At 38.4% G+C, this 21,502-nt stretch overlaps 3 protein-coding genes across 6 annotated transcripts in view; all 3 read right to left on the bottom strand.

Annotated features, from left to right (window-relative positions):
- Positions 1-8,726, bottom strand: part of TRPM6 (transient receptor potential cation channel subfamily M member 6) — a 92,471-nt gene extending 83,745 nt beyond the window's left edge. For all 4 annotated transcript variants that reach the window (XM_083884227.1, XM_083884228.1, XM_083884230.1 and 1 more), the window contains exons 1-2: positions 8,451-8,726; positions 2,204-2,361 (exon numbers count right to left, since the gene is read on the bottom strand). In XM_083884227.1, coding sequence (XP_083740353.1) covers positions 2,204-2,233 — 30 coding nt within the window. In that variant the 5' untranslated portion in view covers positions 2,234-2,361; positions 8,451-8,726. The remainder of the gene's footprint in view (positions 1-2,203; positions 2,362-8,450) is intronic.
- Positions 8,727-10,889: 2,163 nt separating this feature from the next.
- On the bottom strand, positions 10,890-16,834 carry LOC310923112 (uncharacterized protein C9orf40 homolog; the record flags this gene model as incomplete). Its single annotated transcript, XM_083884232.1, has 2 exons — positions 10,890-12,592; positions 16,520-16,834. The coding sequence occupies 2 exons, from the start codon at positions 16,832-16,834 to the stop codon at positions 12,434-12,436; spliced, it is 474 nt and encodes a 157-aa protein (XP_083740358.1). The 3' UTR covers positions 10,890-12,433.
- Positions 16,835-17,123: 289 nt separating this feature from the next.
- The window catches only part of CARNMT1 (carnosine N-methyltransferase 1), a 31,905-nt gene continuing 27,526 nt past the window's right edge, over positions 17,124-21,502 (bottom strand). Inside the window, exons 16-18 of the mRNA XM_083883184.1 lie at positions 21,209-21,322; positions 20,206-20,309; positions 17,124-19,947 (exon numbers count right to left, since the gene is read on the bottom strand). Coding sequence (XP_083739310.1) covers positions 19,843-19,947; positions 20,206-20,309; positions 21,209-21,322 — 323 coding nt within the window. The 3' untranslated portion in view covers positions 17,124-19,842. The remainder of the gene's footprint in view (positions 19,948-20,205; positions 20,310-21,208; positions 21,323-21,502) is intronic.

Raw genomic sequence — 21,502 nt, 5'->3', positions numbered from 1 at the left:
ATCGGGATCGGGATCCTTGTCCCGCGGCGGGGCGGGCGGGGCGCCGTCCTTTACCCCGCACCTCGCGGTGAGCCGGCGGCTGTCTGTCCCGGCCCCGGGAGGCGCAGCGGGCGGCACCGCGCTGCCTCGGCTGCTTTCCGCCCTCGGGAACCCCGACGGCCGGGCCCCGCTCACACCTTCCCTCCCGGGCCCTCTTTCCCACCCTCCCGAATTCTTTCTCACACAGGTACCCCGAGCTCACTGACTCCGGCTTGCCCCCATCTCAGCCCGGCTCCTAACGCCTCAGTCGTTTTTCAAGGGGCGGTAAAAGTAAATTCATGGTACGAGTTACGATTAAAGTGACAAAAAGGTCCAAGAGGAAATTAGCATTTCTCTTGAATTATAAAATACGAAGACTTGAATCACAGGTAATCAAGACATTATTGAAGGCAAAAAGGTAAAAAGGAACGGTAGCAGTATTACAGCTCATGACAACAAACACAACCAATGGGTAAGGAAACAGTATGTGACAAGCATATTGATTAAAATTTTCATAAAGTGATGAAATGTGGATATAAACGCAAATTTTTGAACACTTAGTTTCGTGATCTTCCTAGTCATCTTCACATACCTTCTGTATCACTTTTTCCACAGTGACAAAACTTAAAGAAGGAACTTCAACAGCCCCTCAACAGTTACCAACTGTCCCCTGCAGGACTGGAGCCCTGGAATGTCCCAAGGACCACAGCCATTAAGCCAAACAAAGTCCCTGCAATAATCATACCTCGTTATACCTACTGTAAACTAATAAAACAGGCACGCAGCATTCTTCTTTATCCTGAGTTTGTTTCCAGTCTTTGTTTTCTTCAACTTGTTTCTCAAACCTTGCTTTTCAGACTATCTCCACCATTTCTTCTTCTCTCAAACTTACCCTCTTCCTATAATAAATTCCAGGCTCCAATCCTTTGGTTTCTCCGCTCTGCTCTCCCAACTGCTTCTTACCTACTGTTTCTTTTTATTTTATTTGTTTCTGGCCACTGTATTGACTTTGACCTCCACTGTCCATCTGATTCTGGATGTTATCTATATTTCCTATCCACTTGCTCTTTCTAGATGTTTCTCCCATTTTCTGGTCTCTCAGTTTCTCATTTTCCTGCTCAGCCAAGTTTTATCTTTCTCTGGTGTGCTCAGCTCTCCCTCCCCCTCCTCCCTAGAGGAGAGGCTTGCTTTCAGACCGTGCTGTTCCACTGCTGGAGCCTGAGCAGAGCCTCTGTGAGCACTAGGGAGAAGATGGTTCAGACACACAGTCTCAGCAGCACCCCAAAAGTCAGAGTCTGCTTGGTCCTTGGGTGTGCCTCAAGGCCTTTTGAAATACTGGCTGTCAAATTTAGCAGTGGTTTCACATAAACTATTATTTAAAAGACAAAGATGATAATGAAACTGTTTCCAGCCCCCTGCCAAACATGGTTTTCTGCTTTCTGTATTTCTTCTTTTTTGTCTTTAGATTTTTATATTGCATCTCCCACACGGTCACCTTAAGAAAGTATTAGAGCTTTAAATAACAGCATGGACTTTAGAAATTTTAGCAGGTGTTGAACATCACGTTCACTCTTTACCTAGCTACACCTTTTTTAAGGTATTACACTATTGTCAATTAAATTTTCCCAATCAAGTCATCCTGTGTCAGCATAGAAGCATTTGGCTCAATTTGCAGGTATCATCAACATTTATAAATTAAGAAAATAAATCTTTTAATAGGATGTATCAGTAACTGTTACTGTGCCTACTCTTCATATGAATCTGAACTCCATAAGGAACTTGAAACACAAGTATCCCAGTACATGCAGGCGCATTTGACTTACTAGGTCACAGCTACATGTACATATTCCACTGATTGTAAGTTTCTGCCATTTCTTTCTAAGTTGTGAACAGTCTTTTGGACATAAGAAATTCTAAGTCTTTCTTGAAATCAGGTCTTGCCATTTCTTACCTAGTACAAAGACCTAAAAATCTGCTGTGAAATGCCATATAAGCCAACTTATGCTGCAAATTCCCACACCCAATTCTCAGCACTTCACTGATACGAAAACACATGTGGTATGTTTTATAACAGCCACTTAAGTAGTTCGAAGTCCACATAACTCTCATGTACTCTCCTGTTTTCTCTAGAAATCAGAACTGCTGAGATGTTTCCTCCTTATCAATCTTATTTCTACAGACTTACCTTAAGACCAGTGCTATCTTGCTTGTCCATCCTTTAAGCTTCTTTTTTGTTAATCTTTTATTTCCAGTGTCTAAGCTGTCACTTCAAAAGCAGTGCAGACAGCTCAGTTCTTGGACGCTCATTAGGAACAGTGCATCACATCTCCTGCTTTTCATGTCCTAAGTAAGTGAAATATATACTTGTCAAAGTATGACTGCATTAATTCATTAATCACCTTGCATTGTTTTCAAAGTCCAAGTGAACCAAAAAGCAATCTCAAAGAAGGATAACACACTTAATAGAAACAGATACCAATGGGTTTGTTTCTGTGGTTTCCATGGGTGACCTGCAAAGGCAAAAATATCCAAATACCCACACTGTTCTCTAAGATCTGTTATATCACCCCTCATACCCAGCAATGTACACTGAAATGTTTTTGGTTTTTTTTCCATCCATCATGTTTAATCAGGCAGAATCTACTAGATGTTCATACAGACTTTGGAATGAAAAAGCCCAAACTAATTTACATCTCCTGCACTAATCTGTTTTAGAGGGAACTCCCAGTTTCATTGTTTCATCATGTCCAAGCACAGTGAATATACCGAGTTTCATAAGACTATATACACACCTTTACCTTTGCCTTAGTGCCCTAGCAGACCTTCAAGAACTGATGATGCAGCAGAAGGAGCAAGGAATAAAACTGGTAGACTGCTTCTAGGTTTCTCCCCATTCATATAATCACCAACAAATGAGCCTGCCTTCAGGCTTATTTATCTTTATCTAACAAAACTAAAGAAGTAGCATTAGTCAATCCAAGACCAAAGGCTGGCAGCAGATATATTGAACACCCTCATCAGATGATGACTGTTTCAGTCTCTGCTTTAGCATGGTGTGGAAAGGCATTGTGGCAGAATTTTGTTCCTTAGAGTAAAAAATACTGTTTTATCATGCAGATTCTGAACTACAACAGAACAGAATTTTCTGCTTTGTTCTTCCCCTTCAACATGCAGTGTGTGAAGGCAACCTCTTGGAGTAAGCTCAAATCATTCTTTATCTTATTTCACAGTATGCATATATACAATGATTGTTCCAGATCCGATCATAGTAAATCTTCCTTCCTGCTGCCCAATGCACACTGATACTAGAAACTGATCTGCCAACAAAGGAGAACACTACTTCCCTCATCACAAATAGATTTTTTTTAATTAAAAGATTACAGTATCCGGACAGGCATATAAATGTCAATTATCTACTTCTTTGCAGGATGAATGTGCTTCAACAGTAGGCAAGAAGGAAGATAATTTTGAATATTGAAATACATACAGACAGGATATCTTCTTTTTTAGGCATGACATCCATGCCATAATTAGTTATTGATATCTGAGTATGGCTCAATTTCCCTCAATATAGTTCTGATGTTGTATTAGAATGTATGAAGAATTATTTGAAGTCAATTGGACAGTCTGCAGAACTTATTCTATGAGAAAAATTGTTTTTATAACTTCAGAGTTTTTAGGTTACCAGGAATGCAGTGGGGTGCTTTCTTAACTTGATGGTCACAATCACAAATAACCAACCATAATTCTCCTGGAATGCATTCTGAAATACCCTTGGTATAGACTGAAAAAACAAAATATGATAGGACAGTTTAATCTTGTTACAACCACAAATAGCTTCTGTGCTTGCAGTGAGGGTCCCATGGAACCCAGCATATTGCTTCCTACAGCAGGACATCACAGTCCAGAATGGAGAAACAATATTTCACATTACGTCTCTAGTCTCTATTACCAAATTTTCTTAACACAAGATTAGTAGGAAAAATAGTGGAGGAATTCTAGGAGGACTTGGTATGGAAGTGTGTTTGTCAGTTTTAATGTGTAGTAACCTCCATCTCATTGGATAAATGCTTTACATTTATAGAGAAGCACAGTACTTTTGCAGGGCAACAACTATAGATCCATAGGATAATTTAGATTGGAAAAGACCTCTAAGATCAACCAACCATTAACCCAGCACTGCCAAGTCCACCACCAAACAATGTCATTAAGTGCCATATCTACACATCTTTTTAAACCCTCCAGGGATGGTGACTCTATAACTTCTCTGAACAGCCTGTCCTAATGCTTGGCAACTGTTCCAGGGAAGAAATTTACCCTAAAATGCAATCTAAGCCTCCCTGGCACAACTTGAGGTTATTCTCTCTTGTAATTTGGGACAAAAGCCCAACATCTGCCTCATTGCAACCTCCTTTCAGGTAGTGAAGACAAACACAAGATGCAGGATCAATGGATAACACTGTGGTTTTTACCTCAACACTCAATGACTCCTCAGATGGTATGTTCAGCTAAACAGTATCACCTACAAAATTTTCAAAATTTCTGGGAAGCCTTTATTAACCAGTAACACAATTCTTACTTCTAAGAATAAGCAATCTTGAAGTTTTTGTAGAATAGTCCTCAGGGAACATTGCCTCTCCTCTGTTTGTTCTCTCATTCCTTGTATCTCTCAGAGTGGTCAACAGATTTTTCAAAAGTAACAACCTTTCAGAGTACTCCTAGAAGGTAAGAATTCTGTCTGACTTAGCTTTCTGGACTGTGTCAAATGACAGGCATATGGATTCTTCAATGACATTTCTTCCAGACAGTACCCAAGAGTTCTCAAATCCTCATTTTAAAACAACTGTCAAAATCTGTATTTTGCTTTCCCACCTGTTTTTTCATACTAGTCACAAGCTGGGGTTGGTATGGGGCTGATACTCTTCACCATCTTTTTTTGTTGACATGGACATTGGGAGCAAGAGCACCCTCAGCGTTTGCCAATAAAACCAGGCTGAGGGGTGCAGTCAAACATGGTGGAGGGAAGGCAGGACATCCAGAGGGACCTTGACAGGCCTGAGAAGCAAGCCAATGCAAACCTCAAAAAGTTCAACAAACCTAAGTGCAAGGTCCTACACTTGGCTCAGGGCAATCCCAGACACACCCACAGGTGGGGCAGGGAAGTAATCAAGAGCAGCCCTGTGGACAAAGACTTGGGAGTGATAGTTGATGAAAAACTGGGCCAGCAGCAAGCACTTGCAGCCCAGAAAGACAAATGCATTCCAGGCTGCATCCAAAGGAGTGTGGCCGTCAGATTAAAGGAGGTGATTTTGCCCCTCTGCTCTGCTCTTGAGACCCACCTGGAGTCACCCACTCTCTGTACAGTTCTGTTGTCCCCAACATAAAGACATTAAACTGTTGGAGCAAGTCCAGAGGAGGGCCATGAGGTTGGTAAGAGGACTGGAAAATATCCACTACAAAGGCTGAGATAGTTTGGACTCTGCAGCCTGGAGAACAGACCTCATAGCAACATTCCAGTAACTGAAAGGGATCTGCAGGGAAGCTGGAGATGTCCCAGCCCAGGCAGCGTTCTAGCCCAGATTCGGTAAGTCCTTGAGCAACCTGGTCTAGTGGGAGGTGCCCCTTTTCACCAGGCAGCAGGGAGTGGGACTAGATTTTAAATCCCTTCAAAATGATTTTAAGGTCCTTCCAAACACTTAGCATTCTATGTTTTTATGGTATCTTTCTCACAGGGACTATACAAAAGTTAGAACTGGGCAGGTGGAGGTTTGTGTTAGTATTCATATTCAAAGATGTGCCAAAGCAAATGCTTTGAGCTTTAGAGGAGACAAACAAAAATCTTTGTGCTTAAGTCTAAAAAAGGAGCCTTATCCACATGACTGATCTCTCTAATTTGAACTAACTGAAAATTGTTTACCTAAAAATCAACTATTCACAAAAACCAAAACCAACCAACCAAACAAACAAACAAACAAAAAACCTCCCAAACAAAAACAAACAAACAAACAAACAAACAAAAAACCTTAAAATCAAGGGTTAAACAATGATGAATGTACATGGAGCATCATGCTTGACTAAGAAAGAAGGAAGTCTTCCCTTTAGTGACCTGTGGCTGAAAGCAAGAGGAAATCTTGAATTTATAGGATGTCTGTGAAGTACACTGAGCCCACCCATTCTCAGAGTGGAACACAAGACTTAAAGCAATGCCAGATCATACAGTGCAATAGATGCAGTGTAATAGTGCAAAAGATGGGCAGCCTGATAGTGAATAATACTGTCTATTGTCTGTGCCAGTCTTCCAAAGGCTGAAGACACATCCATATTCATGTGACATGTGTGTTTAACAAATTGCTGGCTGCTCAGCAGGCAAGGAACAAACACTTGACTGTTGGCTTCACAGGTGACTCTGGCAATTGTGGAGTCTGGGCAAGGGTTACCTCTCAGGTACAGCCTGATGGCCAAGCCATGGCAAAAAAGGCAGGGCACCCTATAAGCTGTCCCTGGCCCATAGGGCACGGCTTTGAGTACCCCTGTTGAAAACAGCGGGCAGTTACCAGCAGATGCTGGTGTCAGCCAGGCAGAGCACTCTTACGGTAATCATTGCTTTAAAAAGTGTTTTGAGTAGCTATCCCATGCTAAATAATATAAAGATACCATAATGTGAACAGTCAAACTGATTAACCTGGCTGTTTGTTGCTGCTGCTCTAGTTTCACCTTTAGGTACCTAGAATTTTTTTTTTCCTAAAAGGAAAGCAAAGTAAATTTAAGCTTACTCTATTAAAGAAATGAAGAAGTTAATTCTTTCCTTGCAGCAATCACCCATTTCTAAAACAACATTCTTCTCTTATAACTCAGTTTCTTAGTTCTTATATAATTTTTATACCAATGTGTTTGCTAATTGCTATAGTGTGTTTTTAAGTTGTAGTTTTTATTATCACAGGAATCAGCATAGGTGATATTTTAAGTAGTATTCTCTTAAATTCCTTCCTCATATGCAAACATCTCAGAGTATTTTTCTTTATTGAGGAAAAACTGACTAGCTTAGGAGAGGAAATAAGTTTAGTTCCATCCTTGGGAAAATCAGGTCAAAGTAATGTGCCCAATTTTTATTTTCATACTGTATTTCACAACCATACTTCAAAATTATTTTTATGAGTTAAATTTCCACAACTAAAAGCTGTATTTACACATTACGCATTTGGAAATACAGAGGTTTGTCTGAAGTAGATTTTCCTCTTTTTAATCACAGGTTTCTCTAATTTCATAAAGGTAAAAGAAGAAAAACTATCATAGCATACACAGATGCAACATTTCATGATTATTGGATTTTTTAAAAAAATTGTAGTTTCCAACTGATGATCAGGAAACCAAAGGATTTTGGCAGCTAACTTTATGCCAAACCAGTTCTTATATAGTAATTATGTAATCAGAACCAAAATAAGGTGTTGTTGTATTTTTTAATTCCAGCAATTAAAAGAAACTGAAAACAATTTTCATACTCTACAAGTTGAAGCATCAAAATATCCACCATGTTGTATCAGGCTTCAGAGAGAGGTATTTGACACTTTGTGTAGATCCAATGTAATTAATTATTGTGTTTCAATTTAGAGAGAAGAGCATCTGTGTACTCCTCAAATGAAGGATGTTACAAAATTCACCTGTGCAAGAGAACAATGAATGGCTCACTTCCATTCATAGCTCTGCATGAAAGGCTTTTCTCTAACTTAAACTTCACTGCAGATAGTACAATGCTATTTTTGTTTAATTTTCTCAATCTCACACTTGGTAAATCACTTAATTCTTCACATTCCAATCCAAATACGAACTGGAAGCATTCACATAAAAAGTGGGAAAAAAATGTAATGCTTAGGTACACCATACCACTTCTTTCAAAAGTTCGTTACTGTAAAATAAAACAAAAGAAAAGCAGGAAAACAATCATCCACCATAATGTTTTTAAAAACAAAGTAAACATACAAACAAAAGTTTACTCTACCTCCATCCTGCTTTCATATTTTTCCCCCTAGGAATATCATTAATCACATATCACTAATAAGAAAACTATTTTTTCCTTCAGTAGGGGAAAAAGTAATTGTCTGTATGACTTTAAGAGAAGAAAGAACAATAGGGTTTTTAAGTCCTTAGAAGTGACTATGAAGTCATGAATACAAGAATACTTCACCAAGAACATTAAAAACATAAACTACTGACTACAACTATTACTTGCAAATGCAATAGTAATTAAAATAGACTGTTAAAATATACTATACATCACCATCAAATTCTCTAATACAAAAAGCATGAAGTAGGAATTTTAATCAAGAAATAGCAAAGTAAGTATCTCCCTTCTCTGATTTTCTTCCTACACTGCAAATAGTTACCTATATACAAACATTTAAATATTTGTTAGCTTCTTATGAATTAGCACTTACCTTTTTCTTCCTCATATTATCATTAGACACTTTAAGTAGCCTTCAGCCACCAACTGAGGTCCAACACACAATTCCAATAAAGTTCTCCTGTCCCAACTAAAGGAAACAGCGATACAAAGCAGTGACAGCACAATCCCATGTATTAAATTGATAATTGGGTTTGGTTGGCTGCTTTTTGGTTTGTTTTTTCTTTGGGGGTGAGATTTGTAGAGAATTAAGAGATTAATCAAGACTTCCTGACAGAATGTTTTTACTCTAGTTATTCTGAAAACCTTGTGTCACCTTATGATCAGGAACTTGTGAGTTGACCTGCCCTTACTTATGTATTGCAGTAAGGAAATGATTAGCATGCATGATGTCACAGCTTGACTTTTCAGTAGCAGTCTGGAATAAAAGCATACCCAAAACATCTTCCAGATTCATGGTAACTTACTGTGAATGTATATTGCCACCTAGAGTGGGAAAGTTGTAACTGTAGGCATGGAAGCAATTAAGCCAGCCCAGTTATATTAGTTATAATGAAATCCTCCTTTGAACACGTTTTGCTGCAGAAAACACTAAGTCTGTGCAGTCTAACCCCTCTTACCACAGTTGTGGTCAGATGCTTTCACAAAAGAATACATGAATTTCCCCCAGTAAATCTACTGTTCTGGCTAGAACACGCTGACAGATGCTGGATAGTAATTATCTTTGGTTTCATCTGGAACATTTGCACACTTCTATCTTCTTCATGAAGGACCCTATATATTTTTCAAGTACCTCAATACAAGCATGCTTTTTTAGCATCCATTAAATTCTTGTCCAACAGGAAAAAAACCCAACCAGTAACCGTCAAAACAGCGTGAGACCCATTACATTTAGGTTATATACATATTCAAATTACTGTGTGCTGAAGATGGACCTAATGCTGAAAACATTCTTGCCATTGATCTGCTGGCCAACTATACCTGCAAGCACAGGCTGAGCTTCTTCATGATCACCTACCATCCATCTCCCACTTTTTTTTCCCCTTTCCCTCTACTACAGTCTGCTTACCCAATATATATCCAGTTGTGCAGCCTGTTTTTCATAGCAGTTCTCTCCCTTCCTGATCTGGACTGAGCTTTAATCTCCTCCTGGAGGCTTATCTATCTTGGGAACCATAAATATAATAGTGCAGGTCTTCAATAAACACAAATCAGACAACATAAAACAGGCCTTTAGTTTAGAATAATGCAAAAAAATTACTAGATGTTGGTCATGATCCTTTGCTGTTTAAATCTGCTTTAAAACATATTTAACTCCCACATCTGACTTATTATTATGCCTGTACCCTTACTGTGCAACTTGCTGATGCAGCACCTGATGAATCTGGGTGGTGTCTAGATGTGGTTACCCCTTACAAGTTCTTAAGTTTATGGCACTGCTTTCTCCTTTTAGAGAGAAATATTTTAGAGAATACCAACCTCCCAGTTAACTATAGAAAATATTTTTTTTTTCCTCTGAAATTCAAAACTTTATCAAATTAAAACTGTCTGTCAGCATGCATCTACTGAATTGTCTCAAGATGTCTGATGACATTTCTTTATCTTAAAAAAATATTTTCCTCTCACTGAATAGTAATGCATATGCAAATTAAAACATCTTAAGCTTACATATAATTTATATGCAGCGTTTGAATGAAAGGTCTCTAGAAAAATGGAGTCAGAAGTTAAGACCAGCAATTTGGTAGTTTAGTGTCACGAGGCATCTGGAGACATTGAGAAATGATATTTCTTATCATATCTTTTGTCAGCTCTAATGCAAAATCCTTGTAATCTATCAGTGCCCCTTAGTGGCCCAGCCTTTTGTATAACCCAGACTCCCAAGAGTAATTTCAAGTAGTTTTCCAAGGCTTTTAAATTTACCTCTATTTGCAAAGAGATGAATGGAAAAAATTAATCAGCTCAGGAAACGCTCTAAAAGTAGCCATAACATTCCAGCCTGTAACACAGTCCACAACTGGAACAAACCAAGAGGAAAGTACTTGCCTACAGCAAAATTGCAAATTAAGTAAATACATGGCTTACAGCACACTGTAAGCTTAATTTGTTGTAAAGGACTTATTTATCTTGTTATGGGATAGATCAAACGTATTTGAAAGACAATTACAAAACATCTTCTGTCCCATGAAGAGAGTGGAATGACAGATTTTAATACTAAAATGCAGATTATTGCTAGGATGTATCTACTGCAAGTGAAGCACCAAGCACAGATTTTAAATGAGCAGAGTGTGTTGCAAAGATACTAGCTAATAATGCAAAATACTGGATCCTGAGAACACTGGATGGTTTGAAATATTATAAAACTGATATATTATAAAATATATGAACACACGTATTATCTACAGTCAAAACCTCCTAGATCATATAACCAATCCAAACACCTCAACAAATAGATCTATTTTTTGCATTAATTTATTTTGGTTATAGTAAACATGAAATAGCAGTTTTATAGCCTTCTTGCCAGAAAAGGAGTTTGTTTTTAAAAAAAATTTAAAATACCCCCTAAGACAAGCTGGTGTATTTGGACTTAAACAAAATGTTAAAACTGTCTGAGAAAAATACATACTGTCCAAATATATATCCAGTTAATCTGACAGAAGGTAGAAGGATATCCAAAGAGGCACCGTGAACCGCTTAAGTCACTACATCACTTCCTTTCTTCAGAAGGTATTCAGAGATCTTAACAAGCTAAATGAATAAGCAACAGACACCTATGCAACACAAGTACCAGAAAAACTTTTCAAGTATTTACCAAGAAAGCTGACAAGTTCACTATTTTAAACAAAAAGACCTAATAAAACAACAAAGATACAGAAGCAGCAATCTTATGAAATAAAATTAAGAACTTCACATAGTAATAGTGCCAAAGTTTTCACATACACACAGGCAAAACTTTATTGTCCTTTAGCAAACACGTTATTAGAAAAAAATAAAATTCAAAAGTTGTCTTTTTCCATAATGGTTACAGAAAAAAATACATTTTCCATCCTTAAAGACAAATTACATTTGCAAAATGTAAGTCTTCCCATACAACTTCAGTCTATTATTAAAGATGTTAATATGAACATTAAGTTCATATTTCACAGCAAAAAACCACTATTTGAATTAACATCTGCAAAAACTTTCTGCAAGATTCACAGTCTCTGCAAAAAATACACCTCATTCAGTAAAGTTTGAAGGAGTGTGTGTTGTCATTTTATATTGCACTAACTTTTCTTGACACAGCTGCCAAAACCTGTCATTTGGATGCTATCAACTGGTTCAGATCAACATCACAAAGACTAAGAATAGCAGTAACTTTGTAACTGAAAACATATAAAACTGGGTGCCTCTGCTGTGCGTAATGTGAAAAAGGTGAAAAAACTTCTTCGCAATGAGAATGTGAAACCTTTCAAAACAGCAGCAGCTTTCAGCAGAAAGCAGCCCCTTTCCCTTCCCCTTCTCTGCCACACTTGGTTTTTGGTTTGCATAAAAAAAGGGAATGTTTTGTCCGATTTAGATGGACTCTTATTTTTTGGTTTAGCTATTATACAGAAAAATGAACACATTAAAAATCACTAGAGTTTGTGTGCTTTATGATAAAGTCACATGTTAAATATTTCACTTTCAGGTACGCACTTTTTTTTTTGTTAAGGACAGACACAATAATTTTGCATTTCCTTTCAACAAGTAGCATATCCCCATTTGTTTTAATTGCATTCCAAAGTTCTAATTTTCTGTGTTCTTCTTTTAGTTTGCCTCCATGTTTTCAAGTATTCTTGTTAGACATTGTAGGCTCCTCCTTACTGCACACCTTCAGATGGCTTACTGCCTATGCTATCCACTAAGGCAACTCAAACTTCTTTTTAAAGACTTCTCCAAGACAGCATAAGTATGCTTATCATCCACCCAAGGAATAAAACCTGAATCTCAATGGAAACAGGTTTCCTGGGGACAGATGCACAAGTATGAAACAACTGATCAGGTTTCCATTTCGGTCTCTGCGGCATCAGTCCTTGCGGCAGTTTTAGTGCCCGACGGAGTCTCTTCATCGAGGTTCTGAATATCAGACAAATCAACAGCAGGCAGTGGTGCTCTCCAGTAAAGGAATGAGTTATATTGACAGAATTCTTCTTCCTGCTTTGAAAAGAGACAAAAACCCAAAAAGTTAACAAAACATCAATGTGTATACCAGCAGCAGAAAATTATAAACATAAACTTTTTATTTGAGAAACTGAAACTAGCAAGAGTTACTCAGCTATTACACATTAACAATTATTTTAATTTTTTAACTAGATCATTATTTACTTCTGCCTTTTTAATATACTTGCAAAGAATTATGTAACAGCTTCCATAATTCCATCACTTTCTTTAACTTATGACTTTTGCACAGAAAAAAGGTGCAAAGCTTATGCAATTATTGGACTTTGCACACAAAAATGATTCACTGCTTTTTCTTCTTGTAAGGGTACACAATTTTCAGGCACATTTGGACACTGGTATTCAAAAGAATGTATTTAGCTATTTAACAACTCAGAGGGATGATATGTGCAGGACAAATAAAGCATTTTACAGTGTTTGAACCATATTCTATTTTTTCTTTACTGTATCCAAATTCTGTATTCAAGAAAGGAAAGCTAAAGAATCACAGAACGTTCTGAGCTGAAAGGGACCCACAAGGATCAGCAAGTGCAGCTCTTAAATCAATGGCCCATATGGGGAGTAAACCCATCACCCCGGCATTATGAGCACCATACTCCAATTTATCTAACTAGACAGTATCTCAAAAAACACTAAACAGTGTTGGAGAGACACATCCTCATCTACTAATTTACTATGGCATCACAATTTTAACTTTTCTTAAATGTCTAGGGAAAAATGCATTGCCTGTTTATAAACATGTCACAGTCATCAACAGTTGCCAAGCTGTACCTGTTTCTATGGACGTGATACATGTAGGAAGAGGGATGACCTAAGTCATTCATGAGCATGCGTTTTCTTCTGGTATATAAAAAAAGTGAACACTGACACAAACCTAAAATACTGCATGTCCATATTATACTGGAGTTGCATTTTTCCTAAAACACAATTTGAATTTTTAAATATTTTACTTCACTGTCTCAGCTGTAATAGATGATGAAGTATTTTCTGTAACAGATGATGAAGTGTTTTCAACAAACTGGTATAATTGTTTTGGTATTTATCAGACAGCAAAGTGCAGCCTGTGGGGGATGAAAGCACCACCACAATCCACACGCCAACTAAGTCAACTTCAGTGGGCCCCTACAGTGTGGCTCTCGAAAAAAGTCATGACTTATCTGTTGGTTTTGCAACAGAATAAAAAAAAAACAGTAGTGAGTATAATCCCTACACCTTCTCAAATAGTAAAAAATAATTCTTTCCCCACTTCTTCTTTTCTCACAAAAGAGAAAGTACATAAAATCACCATGGTTCTCATTTAAAGAACCCATTTTTCTATTTGTCACCAAACAGACCTCTCCTGAACTATAATCTGTTGCATTAAGCAACATCTTTCTGCTGCAAAACCCCTGCACGATTTAAAACCTATAATAATTAAGAGAGGATGAAAAGTGTAGACATTTCATAGCAGTAAGACGGCTTCTTGCCCGTGGAATACTGCTAATGTGAATTTCCTCACTGGGAATGTCTGTCTTCGGAAAATATTCAAGAACAAAAGTTCCCATTACCAAAACCAATTAAATGACACCGTGACACAGGAACAAAAGGATTGATTATACTGAAACTGGAAGAAAGCCAAACCAAAAGTAGTTTGGGCCATTCTTGTAAAACTGAAAGTTTTGTACTGCACAGCATTAACAAAAATTAACAAGTGTGGAAGGGATGTTTTATCAGTCTGTATTTCAGCCTAGACAGCATCACCCACAGAGAACAGTGCAGGGCAGGTGGCAAACAAATTCTTTGGGAAAAAACCTCAGGCAGTGCAGTTTCAGAAACTGTTGACTACTTTTACAAATTCTGCTCTGCAGAATTTGAAGTCCTCTGATATTTTGGTAAGTTTTCGCTCACACTGAGAGCTAAGTACTTAAAATCAGAACCCTGATGCTTTGTATGCATAAAGTGAATGACAGCACCCTCATTTCAAAATTACTGGAGTCTAGGAGTTCATACTCAATACTGGACTAAGACTACATGCATAACTAATCTCAAGAGCTTTGAGGTTTACAGATCAGCAATATTTCACTGTGAAAATGAAAAAAAGCATCAAGTACAAAAGACAGGCACAAATGCTAAACATTCGTACCTAGAAGGCAAAATAAAACACTAAATATTCACCTTCAACTAAATGAGCTTCCACGTATGTTTTGAGTAGAAATTCCATCAAGGTGGCCAACACACAGCAAGCTCAGAAATACAAATGCTCACTTTTCTATAGACTAAGTAGGCCAATATCTAAGGAGTTAGTTTTCAATTCTAGTTGCAGAAGTGTACTTGGAAAAAAAATTAAAATAATCTTTCTTCTCTGACCAACTGTAATATAATGCTTTAAACTTTAACAAAAACACTGTTAAATTAACAGTATCCTGACCATATTTATTAATGCAATGAAATACACAAGCCATAAAAAGTAAATAATAATATCAAGCTAGGTATTGTATTTTCAGAAAGGTGTAAAAATCATAATCAGAAATATCATTATAGATTTAAAATATACATGTAGGACACACAAAAACTGGGTTAAATATCTCTAGCCTGAGTTGTTAACCAAGCTTTATTTTTTATACAATACTGTACTGAGAAACCTGTTAAAAATACACTCCTAGAAAAATATTTCATATAGAAAACTTATCTTTACTGTGTGTAAATTCAAGGGGCTTGTGGTCTTCTAATCACTGCTAAAGCTTACAAAATTACGCTAAATAATGCCATGAACAAGTGAAAGTTCAGCATTATACCTGTGATGGGAGTCAAACTGTTCTGTAGAGGCTTGTTCAATTTGTTTAATTTCTATGTTTATGAAAACATGTGCTCCTTCTTCAAAAATTAAAGAGATGCATGTGTTTAAAATGGCTGTACAATTTTCATAGGATGTAGAATTTTTTCTGAATTTCTCCCTGCATTAATTTTACCATCCATCATCTATAAACCCCACTAACAAATCAATCAACCAAGAAAACACAAAAAAGCAGAGCTTGAAAAGGAAAAACCACTGTTTTCTTTACAGATCAGAAGTGGGTGTTGTACTATGAAAGGCATCGAATTCCCAAAATCAGAGTCTTCATACAACTGCCATTCAAAGCCCATCTAACCTGATCAGACTTCCTGGCACTTCTGGATCACTGAATTTAATAATTTGGTCTTACAAAATCCACGTGGGAGGAAAAGCCAGTTTAACACATACTAAACTTCTATGTCTGAAAGATGTGAAATTTGATCACGATTTTTTTTTGGTGGTGTGGGTTGCTTGGAGTTTAATTAAAATTTTCTTTGTATGTATCAAATTTTGTTTTCTGAACTATTGTGTAAAATACAGTCAAACCCAAAAAGAATAATGTATATTGTTCAAAATTAACAAAAAAAAAGTCGTTTCAATATACTCTATTTATTACAACACTGATGCCCTTCCTCAGATCACCGCCTCCGCTAAATCTTTTGGTTAAAAGGCACTCTGGCATTGCTATTAAGTGTCAAAACACGAAGTTTAGGAAGCTGACGCTGTGGTGAGCCCAACCCTCGCCCTCACACCAACAGCGCAGACACCAGAGTAACTTCTGCAGCTTCCACCGCGCTGCGGGACGGGCACGGAGCTGAGCATAACCCCAGGCAGGGCTGCTTCCCATCCATTTCAGGGCGCGGGGCGGGGGAAGGAGAGGTAAAGCTGGATGATACTTCTTTTGCCTCGAGGAAGACACAAACACCAGCAGGAACTTTAAGGAGCCCGCGGCGGGGCGGCACAGACGGCGGCGCGGTGCCGGCCAGAGCCCGCCAGCACCCCCGGCGGCCACCCGGACTCGCTTCACCGCTACGGGCGCCGCCCCTCGCCTCCTCCCCGCGGAGCAGCGCCCCGGGCCCGTCCCGCCCGCTCACCTCGGCGGCGGCGGCCCGCTCCTTGCCGCGGCCGCCCGCGCGTCCCTCCGCCGCGTCTCGGGGCGCCGCGGTCCCGCCGCGCTGCCGCCGCCCGCCGCCCTCGTCCCCCGGGCGCGCAGGGGGCTCGGCGGGCCCGGGGCGCTTTCCCGGCGGCTCCTCGGCCCCGTCCAGCGGGCGCTTGCGGGCGGCGGGGCCGGCGGGGCCGGGGGGCTCTGCCCGGGGGCGCCGCTCGCCCGCGCGGGGCAGCGCCGGCTCGCGCAGCGCCCGCTTCACGGGCACGTGACACAGCAGCGGCTCCGCGCGCCGCTTGGCCATGAGGGGCCGCGCGCCGGCGGCTCCGCGCGGCTCCTGTGCCCCGCCGGCGCACGCGCGGCGCACGCCCGCCACAGCGCGCATGAGCGCCACGCTCGGCACCGCCGCCTGGGGGCGTGGCCGCCCGGCGCGCTGCCCGACGGGAGGAGCGGGCAGGGAACACACACACACACACACACACACACACACACACACACACACACACCCCCCCCCCCCCCCGGCCCGAGAGCCAAAGCCCCGCCCCGCCGTGAGGGGACAGCAAACACGCCAGACCGCAAGCTTTACAGCCAGCTTTAATATCCAAAAACCCGGTCCGTTACACACACTGAAAACTGTGGGAAGCGCACACAGAGACATGAAACTTCCCATTCTTACCATCTTTGCAACCAATTTCAGAATATTAACACATTAAAAAAAAAAATACAGGACGTTTTACATTTATCAAACTCCATTTAAAGAAGTTTTACACTGAAGATTATGCAGCATTTCATTTTACACCTGTTGCGATGTACAATTTAATAGTGACATAAAATAAACAGTCTCAGCTGACAAACACCTTGAGCATTTCCCCCTGCACATAAACTTAAATAAAACAATGATCAAATTCTATAATACACAATTATCCCTGTGCATTACAGTACAAGTGGCAGAGAATTCTAAGAACTCATAAATGGGACTGCAGGTAAAACACTACTAACAGCAAGATTATTTTGCTTCCAACTCTTAATGTGATTGTTGCAATTTAAAAGTAGAACGCTCTGGAAAAAAAACTCCAGTGTCTTCTAGATCAGAAATAAAAGCACATCACTGTATTATACTGTATGTAAAAACATTTTCAGAGAACATACAAAAATGGCACCTGTGACAACATGGAGTGGCAAAGAAAAAAACCACCAGAACACAGGATATTGACACTCAACCATAAATAAAGAGTTCCATTGCTTATTTTTGAAAAACAGAACATCACATTCATCACATTTCAAGTTACAGACCGTGTAAGGGGCGGCAACTGGGTAGTATTACAGATGGATATGCTACTCGGCATCAGCTTAACTGACATTCACCCATTCTCTGCCTTATGTCAAGAAGCTTGAAAATCAAGTAAACTACTAATTATAGTCTACCTAAGAGAAGAAAAGCAGGTTGAAAGCAAAGAATAACAAATTTTCTCAAAAATTAAATGGTACAATATGGAAACTAAAGTATGTGGGTTTTTTCTTTTAGCCACAGAAGGACTTCTATTTTTAAAATTTTTAAAATATTTGTTGAATAGCTGTGTTTCATGTTTAAACACATCTTCCTTGGAACAGGGTAGAACTTTGACAGTTCATGCACTTTTAGAAATATAGAGTTCAAAGAAGAGACATTTAAATCAAACTTAAAAGACTTCTGTAGACCAGAAGCCTCTTTGTTCAATCAGGATTCTGAGCAGAAAGGGGCACAATACTGAAACATATACAAGGATGTGCTCTCTTAGGCGGTGTTGAAAGTATTTTTAAAAAAAAAGTTTGGTTTCCCTCCTCGCAAATTTTCAGTTAAAGAATAAAGGCACAAATTTCTGGCCTTGATTAGAAAAATTGAAAAGCCAGTAACAGATCTATTGAACAGATGTGATTAGGACATCCCCATTAAAGACAGGACAAAAAATAATCGGAAACAAACAAGCTACTGACCAGTGTTCTTATAGCCAAATATGAAAAAAACATTCAGCCCTCTTCATACTGATTTTGTATTTTAAACATATTTTCGAAAATGCATCCAAATGGCACTTAAGGTAATCAACATATCATGAAAACAAAATACCTAACATGACACCTCATCTCGGACTACTGACTGCTAATTAAGGTTTTTCTCATGTACTTAACTTCAAAGTGACATGAGATTGTATATGACATGACAGCCTCTTGTATAGTATTATGACTTGCAGTTTGAATATTCATCTAATCCACATCTGTTAGAAAAAAACCCCACGTTAGTAGGAGGAACCAAGAACTTACAAGGATAAAGTGTCCGAAGTTACAAGGAAATTGTATACCATTTGGGCTGCATATCCTGGCTCAGGTGGAAGTAATTAGGTTATAACACATATTTACATGTAACTGCACTGTTCTGACAGGTATTTTTATGTTGTACTACCTACACATGGCATGGATAACTCAGCTATGTTTATCAACTTATCAACTGGCTTAAACAGTAAGAAGGTGACTCAAAATCAGTGTATTTCAAGAAGGCAAAGCATCTAATACATTTCAGCTCCAACACAAAAATCAATCAAGAGTGGTGTTTTCCTGAACTGAGGCTAACATACTTCTCCTATGATGTTCTGCTTTTTCTTCACTCAGTATTCTGTTTCCATGTAGTATTTCAAATTTTCTATAGGTTCTGGTTTTTGATTAAACCTTTAACAGTGGTACAGCCAAAGATCAGAATTTGTATAATATCCTATTTCACTTCACAGAAAATACCCTATTTCAGTTTCACAGAAAATGCTCTAACAGTTCTGATGACTATTTTATCTATCAAGAATATTTTACCACTTCCCAACCATTTCAGAATTCATAATTTAAGTATACATTTACAAATACTTCTCTAAAAGTGACACAGCTAGTACAGTAAGCACCTCCATGCATTCCTAATATCATCAAGTAGAAAAAAAAAAGCACTATAATTCTATGAAAAATGGGGCAGCATTAGCAGAGAATTAGCCTTGTTATGGCAAACATTGAATTTTGTTCTCAAGAAAACACTTTTGCTGTTATATTTAATGCATTCCAAAGCACAAAGACAGTGCATGAGAACATTTAATCTTTCACAAGCCTATTATGAGTATGCATGGCATAGTATATGTCTGAATAGCAACAGAGATATTAAGAAAATAGACACTATCTATATCCTCTTAGGAACAAGAAGGCACCACTGATTTGAGGTTGTGTCCATACATCACCAGTTGATTTTATACCCATTTCTAGCTTTCAAGCCAACATTATTTTCTAATTAACCTATTCAGACCACTACTGTTCTGGTTTTCTCACCACAAACAACACGCATTCATAGTAGTATTTCATCATGGAGAGTTCATTCACAGTGTAAGTTGACAGTACAGATTCTTTCTCCACCTGAAAACAAAGCAGCAGTTTTCAAGACACCTTCTGGACAGGAACTATACAAGAAAATGCTATATGGTTATTAAATTATGAGGCTCATCTATACACTTCTTATGAAATGAGAAAAGCAGGTAATTTACGAGATATATAATACTCCCAGAAGTCATCAATATATGCCATTATATTGAATTAAATTTACTGTGGTTTATTCAAAGCAGTTTGTCTGATTCATAACAATACTGCTTATTGCAAACTACAGCAACTTCTTACCTCTATATGGAATCCATATTGCAGGATAACATTTTTTATATCCTCATAGCTTAATTCTATGGAAAGTTCATTTCCTAAGTTTTCAAAATGGTAAAGGAGAGGACCTAAAGTACAAAGATACAATGGAAATGGCTATCAAAAAGACAAAATATGTGTTAAAAATCAAAAGTACATACTGATAGTGCAAGAAACGCTTATATCCAGATTCACATACTCTAAAATGGGGAAGGTTCCCTGCCCAGGGATAGTTGGAACTAGATCATACTTAAGATCCCTTCCAAGATAAACCATTCTATGATTCTATAAATACTGACAAAAGAATACATTGCTATTAGTTGAATATGATTCTTATAATGAATTTCAGAATGCAAAATGAAAACTAATTTCTTTAGCTTTTATTCAACAATTTGCAACATTTCCAACCAGATTTTGTTTTCTGTATCTTAAATTTTTTTCAGTCAAGCATCGCTGCTGTCTCTATAGCTCAGAATATAAAAGTCTGTCTCGCAGCTCTGCCAGAGTTCTGACTGGCTGGGACCAAGAGAGTGACCGACTGACCAATTTTTACTATGCATAATGTTTAATGCCTGTGTCTTGTCTAACATTCCTTCACTATGGAAGACTCCAATCAAATCTCATTGCCAAAACTTCTGCTTTGGAGCAGAGTACCACTTAGACATTTGAAAAAAAAACAAACAAAAAGGATGTATTTTAAAGTTTCATTTTCTGAGAAAAATATCAAAAAAACCCACAGAATACTACATTTGTCATAAAAACAAACATTTGAAGCATGAATGCAAAACTTGCCACTGGAAAGATTTATTGCTATTTAAAAATCACAGTGTTGCCCTGATTGTAACTAGCAAACATCTGAACATAATTTGAACACTTCTGAGATAATTTCCAAGCCCCGTATTTTTCTAGATGTACAGTTTACTGCATAGACACAATTATTCACACACACTTTTCAAGTAAACTGTCAAAAATAAGTGGCCACACTTGCCTACATTTATCCATATTCCTCCAGGCTTTAGTATTTTCCATATAGTATCAATATAATCAATAACATTATGTGCTGTATCTATGAAAAAGCAAGTTGCTACGCAGTCCCACGTATCTGCACAAAAAGAGCAAAGTATACAGAGATTAGATTCAATGCTTTTAACCTTATAAAAGTTCATCATTTAACCATGCTGTTTGTTGATACCATCAGAATCACCTTCAACTAACAGCAGCTGAAGGCTCAGAATTTTCTTTGCAAGTAAATGAAGTATTTTGATTTACACTGAAAACTCTT

The sequence above is a fragment of the Zosterops lateralis genome (assembly GCF_965231275.1).
Source record: "Zosterops lateralis genome assembly, chromosome: Z".
NCBI classification, from domain to species: domain Eukaryota; kingdom Metazoa; phylum Chordata; class Aves; order Passeriformes; family Zosteropidae; genus Zosterops; species Zosterops lateralis.
Note: the sequence above shows the minus strand (reverse complement) of the source record. Positions and strands in the feature narration are given on the sequence as shown.